The 6226-nt window shown below is 37.0% G+C and overlaps 1 protein-coding gene across 2 annotated transcripts; it reads left to right on the forward strand.

Moving 5' to 3' along the window:
• The first annotated feature begins 709 nt into the window (after window positions 1–709).
• On the forward strand, window positions 710–5954 carry LOC113283035. Of its 2 annotated transcripts, XM_026532172.1 has the most exons (10): window positions 710–1043; window positions 1477–1818; window positions 2460–2532; window positions 2721–2833; window positions 3050–3134; window positions 3315–3387; window positions 3914–3969; window positions 4075–4140; window positions 5339–5404; window positions 5708–5954. In XM_026532172.1, exons 1-10 carry the CDS (start codon window positions 808–810, stop codon window positions 5786–5788), a joined length of 1191 nt encoding a protein of 396 aa, XP_026387957.1. In that variant the 5' UTR covers window positions 710–807; the 3' UTR covers window positions 5789–5954. The 2 variants fall into 2 exon arrangements, with proteins under 2 accessions (XP_026387957.1, XP_026387958.1); XM_026532173.1 differs by lacking the exons at window positions 2460–2532; window positions 2721–2833.
• The last annotated feature ends 272 nt before the right edge of the window (window positions 5955–6226 follow it).

The following is a 6226-nucleotide window of genomic DNA, read 5'->3' on the forward strand; positions in this document are numbered from 1 at the left end:
GTTATCTCCTACACCTTAGACATCAACGTTTTTTCATAGAAATAACATGTAGATGAAAAATCGTTAGGGTATATAACTATCAAGGTTGACGGCCCTTATTTTGTAACTGATTTCTTTCATTCAAAAACCGAATTTTGCAAACAAAACATCATATTAAACGCAAATAGGAAGTAGATTCGTAAGTTTTAGTTCACTTACTTTCTAATTGGGCCATATCTTCTTCCGATTCGGCCTGAGTCGTTAATGGAGTTGTGATGGAGAGTTGAGAGAGAGGGGAAGAGAGGACTGATTATTTTTTTGTGTTTAAAAATGAAAATGAGTTGGGGATTAAAGTTAATTAAAAGCTAATACAATTTTAAGTTTTAAGTTTAGTGAAGGATAAAACAGTATTTTCACTATATTTTAGGTGGGAATAAATTATTTGGAGTGGAAATAAAATTGCTGAGACCCCTAATTATTTTCCAGGGACCCCAATTAAGGGGTGGGGGAACCCATCTAACTGGTTCCCTTATCTGGGCAGCATTCAAACCAACAGTATTTAACTTATTAACCAGCATTCATAGTCCACTGAGTCACTGACTCCGCATTATCCGAGTTGCCCTTATCAGGCCTACCTATCTCTCGTTCAACCACGTGGTATTAACCCATTTGCCCAAATCCAAATAGCCAAATAACCACCACCATCTCCCCATTTGTTCATTTTTTCCGCTCACAAAAACAACACCAGCAGCATTTCTCATTTGCCGTCTTTTCACTATGCAAAAATTACTTCACTGATCTTTTCTAATCACAGTTTTGTGGCGACAAATGTCTTTCACCACCACCACCACCAGCTCAACCAAACTTCTCCTTCTCACACATGTCAGTGGAGGTAATAGTATTAGTACTACCGGAGGAGTTTCATATGTTTGCCCTAAAAAATCACTGAAATTGTCAGGTTCTACTAACAGTTCTTCCACTCTTTGCCATTATCATAATAAACAACAAGCATTTTCTTTAGAAGAAGAGATTCATTACCATCACTCCAACTATAAATCATTCAGGTAACTTCTTAATTCATTTTTTTTTTCTTGAATTGGTTACCAAATATATCATACTAAAATTTTGTAGAACAGCAGTTCGCTCACCATATATGGCTTAGCTAGAATGCCGTGTGCCTGTTGAATCCATAGGGCAGCATCGCGAATGATAACTCATTTATTTTCCAGTTTCTTTTGAAAGAAACCATCTGCCACAAATTTAACTTTGTACCATCTTATTGTGGGAATATTCATCATGCTTAAAAAATTGGTTGGAATGTTACCTGTATGTTACTCTATGCAATGCCTCGTCTCGTGATTACTTGCTTGTGTATGCTTCTGCATAATTTCATGTTTTTGATGGGATGCGTGACATTGTAGTATTGTTTTTTTATTATTTTGCAAAATTCTGTAGCATAAAGATAAAGATGTGATCTGTCTCAGTTTATGGGAGCAGGGTTAAAAGCTCTCAATCTCATGATGTGGGAAATGTGGATGTTTCGTCATCTGGAGAAACCCCAAATCAAGGTGATAGACCCAGTGATACGTCACTTGCTGATTTAGAAATCGAAACAGGTAGTTCGAAAAGTTCATTGTTGGCAAAATTAGCAATTGCACTTGGAGTGGCTGCAACAGTCACATTAATATTGGTTGGACTCAAATTGCCTATGCAAGGATCTCCTCATGGAGTTCCAACTGGATTTGATGCTTCATCAGCTTCAGCTCCATCTGTTCCACTTGCTGGTTTCACTTTAAAAGTTTTTGGGTACCAATTTACTCTTCCACAATATGCCCCAGGGTATGTACCTACCCTCCACTCATATGTAGCCTGCTTCACATGTTCTTTGTTTTCTGTTTCCATCTAAATCGTATATGCTAAATTATATCCATATCCCTTGTCAAATTATTTCATGTTACTTGTAACACATCATGCTTCTCTTCTGTATTTGGAGCCTATGTTGCCTTGTTTCCCTCACCGGAATTCTATGCTTTCAGTCCTAAATCTTAAGTGAAGTTTTAACTCTTTATTTGTTTCATCAGCAAACACAGCTTGGTTCTATTACCAGATTTCAAAAAATCCTTTCATATGATTTAGTAAAATAACATCAAATATACAGTATCTGCCCTTCGGGTTATATCAATCAGCACATTCCAAAAGATCTCCAATCACCTAATAAATTAATGCTTAATATCGAAGTATATGCTCTCTGTACTTATCTTTTGATGATATAGTCCAAGTCATTTTGTCGTAATTTTGGGTTTACTTAGTCCGTAGAGCAATCTGAAAGATTAAGTTTTGCCTGTGGCCATCCGTTTTATGCCGACTTTTCATCTTTCTGTTCATTTTCTTCCTTTGAAAGAAGCTGATGCCCCTTGGCTTTTCATTTGAATTATTTATGACCAGGAAATTGAAACTTTCCGGGAAACATAAATTTGCAGATGGGTCTATTTTTGGTTGCTCATGGCTGCTGGTTTTGGACTTTTTGTTAGTGAAGAGGCTCTAAATATTTGGGTCTGTCCTTTGTACTCACACTCCCGTTTCACAAAATCTAGTAGCATTACCATTCTTTATCTCCATATTTGTTTTTAAGTTGCTCATCCAAACACGGAATTCTCTTTTTAATGTTCCTTGCCAATCTGTGTCAGTACTAAGTGCTGCCTTGCAAGACTGCATGAGCCATCTTTCTGTTTATAATGTAGGTTGGCATATCCTTAGCCAGGGTTCTAACTATTGATGGTACATGGAAATCCTTCGCCGAATCATTTTCAAGGAATTCCCCATATATAATATCCACAGTTCTGTGGGTTTATTGGTATTCTTGTGCTTCACTTTGTTATCTTGTTTAAGCCCAATTTATTTGCATAATAATTATATTTATGAATTAAAAAAGATAAATGGACCATCTCTCTGCGATCGTGTGGCCTTAGATAGTGATCTCACAGATTTCTACAGAGATTTGAAGCAAGTTTGCACTAATATCATTGCTGCTCTCTTTTCTGATGTTCCATTGGACAACATAAACATCCAGGGGAGTTTGTATTAGTGATATGGTGCCATTTTACATTGGGAGGCTCTTCCGACAGTCAGGGGCATCTGATGATGTTTGTTCTAAGGTTTGTTTCTACCTTTCTCTTCTGTTGATTCACTTAGCATTGGCAATTTGGGTTCTTTTTTCCCACTTTTAAAATTTGAAAAGAAAGTTATGCATTGTATGTTTAGAAAGGCTTCTTTGTTACATGATTTTGTTTCCAAGTGTGCTGTTGAATATTTTTTATTCTGGACGGCAATTGTAGCTAGGGATTGGTAAAGAAAAAGCTGCAAGCGTTACTCAAGCTGTGCAACGATATGGAAATCTCATTGGTTTTGGTGAGTTTATGTTAGGCTTCACTTTTATGTACATACTATGCCACATTTCTTCCGTAGTGGTGTAGGCAATCGTTCTCCTCATGGTTTGACCTAAAACAACCTCCTATGAGAAGGAGCTGAATATTTGCTGTAGTATTAAGTTTCTCACATTCATCACCACATTGAATGAAACAAAGAAACCAGTAACAGACACAAGTATGGAATATGGTACTTGGGGTAGTTGATCTCAAATCTAGGCTTGTTTTTACCTTCTCGTACTGTTAAAAATGGTGCTTCAGCTTTAATGGCATGAATGCACTCATACATCTATTAGAACTGTCTACCTATCTGATGAGTCTCATGTATTTCTGTTTTGTTCTTCCGTAAGTTGGGACTGTATACCAAGCTACAGCCTTCGTTGTAATAAAGGGAATAGCTGTGAACCTATGCACTGCTCCTTAAATACCGTAATTCTTTTCTTTTTGCTTCTAAAATATTATATTAATACTTGTGTTCATGATTTCTACCTTCTAATTTGTCACTGCAGTTGAACGATTTTCCGTTGGAGTGAGAAACCCAACATCCTTTCTTGCAGGCGCACTGGTGTGTGATATTCTTTTGCTGTAATTACTTCTTTATACTATTCGTACAGCTAGCAAATCATTCTAATTAATCGTAATTCTAACAAATCATATTTTGTCAATACAGGGGATATCTGCAGAGTGCTTCTTCGCTGGCGTTTGTTGTGGTGGTTTGTTTACACTCCCAATTCAGGTGCTTTTGTTTTCGTAATCCCCTGAACAGTAATTAGGATTTTGTATTTTCATCCATACAGCGCTGCAGTGACACTTAGTTATTCATTGATTCTCAGCTTTTAGGCCCTCAGGCCACAACTCCTTTGGTGTCTACTATATTTTCTGTTAAGAGGAACATGTGTCATCTGGGATCAGTACCTTGACTTAGTTATTCTGGTGTGAAACGCTCCATGTAGTCAGTTTTTTACACTGGTTTGACTGGAATTTTGATGCATCTTACTGCTTTCCCAGATATAGACATATATCTTACATATAGCACTATGGTTATCCTTGACTTAGTTATGTTGTTCTGGGATCAGTACCTTGACTTAGTTAAGGAGTAAGGATCCTGTGAAGTATCAGCTGAAAGTGCATAGGCCTCGAAACAAAACTTTGTTACTGAAACTATAAACCAACCTTGCAGCACCATGTTTACCCACTCAAATGACTACAACCTTAAGTTTTTACCCACCATGTTTAACCATCTTATTACTTAGTAGTCAAATTAATAAGATGGCGAAGAATGCTGTGCATGGCGCGGGAATCCCATTCGATTTTTTTCCTAACTTTAAGGTTGAGCTCGAGCATGATTGCTTGTTGGTCAACGCAGACTAAGTCGAATTTTAGAATCATGCATCTGGACACTGAATAACCCAGTCCAGTTAGCCAATAAGATTACATGATTGTACATGTTGGATTCTGCATATGCTTAAAGAATTATTTTGATTTCTAGAGCTCTAGTTCTAATCTTGTGTAACGCAATATGTATGGTGTGAATAATCAATTTGTGAAGATTTATGTCTATCTTGCATTTCAAAGGAGTGTACCGTTAAATGTTAAAGTTGCAGCTTCTGGTCTTTTGTTTTAATTTTGAACTGCTACATCCTTCTACCTGTGATGTAGTAATCCTGATGCCACCTTTACTCAAATGATTTAACATATGGCAAGGGACTTTCAAAATTGGATTAATGCCACCAGAAGTCCAAAGTTGATAGATTTTGAACAGTGCAGCATCTGTAGGGAAAAGAGTAAATGAATAAAATGGCAAAAACGTATAAACTAATACTCTGAACTTTTCTCATATTCCACCTCACAGAAAGTCATTTCTTTTCTTCTTAAATTTAATTGAATGACTGTGTTACTAATTAAACTACAAGTTTCTTTGTTCTTGTACTCAGTTGGGAATCGGATTCTTGCTAAGAGAGAACCCCGTGGTGGCCCTTGCTAGTGTTGCAACAGTTGTGGTATGCTTCCATTTCTTTTATCTTCTTTATTGTCAATTGCTGCATCGTTGCACAAATTTGCTAGCCAAGTACATATGTCCCAAGTTGACTTGCTAGGATTTAGTAAAAGTATCACATATCACTGACCAATAGAGAAATACGATTTTTACACAATGCGAAACTAGATGATTTAGACTTCGGTCATATCTAGACAGTCCTATGTACTCAAATAAAGTATAAGAGAATAAGCTGGGTTATTAAAATGATCCAAGTCCAGTCATTTTGTTGGCTTTTGCTATTATCCTGATTTGCACAATGACACAGGGGATATGGAGTTTGTTTCCATACGCTATGGCAGCTTTGACAGCATTGTTCCTTTTTCTTCGTCGACGCTACTCTGATTAGTGCTATTAGGGGATCAGTGATATATACGTATTTGGCAATCAATTGTGTATGTAAATTACAATTATAATATTATTAATAGAAGGGGGAATACCAAATTGGATACCAAATGTCTTCAATGATGTAATATGGAACTGAAATTTCTCGTTAACTTTTACATTGAACTCGATAATCAGTTTTTCTGTGCCAGAATCTCCGTGCCAACTGATAAATGTAACTTTTAGCGTAAAGGCTCGAACTGAAGTGGAATGGTGAATTTTTTGACGGGAGAGTGTAAAGGCTCGAACAGAAGTGGAATGGTGATTTTTTTTGACAGGGGTAAGAACTCCAAAAATGAATGTATTGCAGCTCCTGATATGGATATTTCAGCCGGTGGTAGTTCAGCTAAGAGAAGTCCGGTGTATGTTTAGGCCACCTCAAAGGGAGACACCACCAGCACTG

The sequence above is a fragment of the Papaver somniferum genome, chromosome 5 (assembly GCF_003573695.1).
Source record: "Papaver somniferum cultivar HN1 chromosome 5, ASM357369v1, whole genome shotgun sequence".
Classification (NCBI taxonomy): Eukaryota; Viridiplantae; Streptophyta; class Magnoliopsida; order Ranunculales; family Papaveraceae; genus Papaver; species Papaver somniferum.

Excerpts from the sequence above, each read along its gene's own strand:
- LOC113283035 (XM_026532172.1), top strand. The coding sequence starts at position 808 with ATGTCTTTCACCACCACCACCACCAGCTCAACCAAACTTCTCCTTCTC. Across the intron at positions 1,044-1,476 it reads TCCAACTATAAATCATTCAG|GGTTAAAAGCTCTCAATCTC; the intron begins GTAACTTCTTAA and ends TTATGGGAGCAG. Across the intron at positions 2,834-3,049 it reads ACAGTTCTGTGGGTTTATTG|GGGAGTTTGTATTAGTGATA; the intron begins GTATTCTTGTGC and ends ATAAACATCCAG.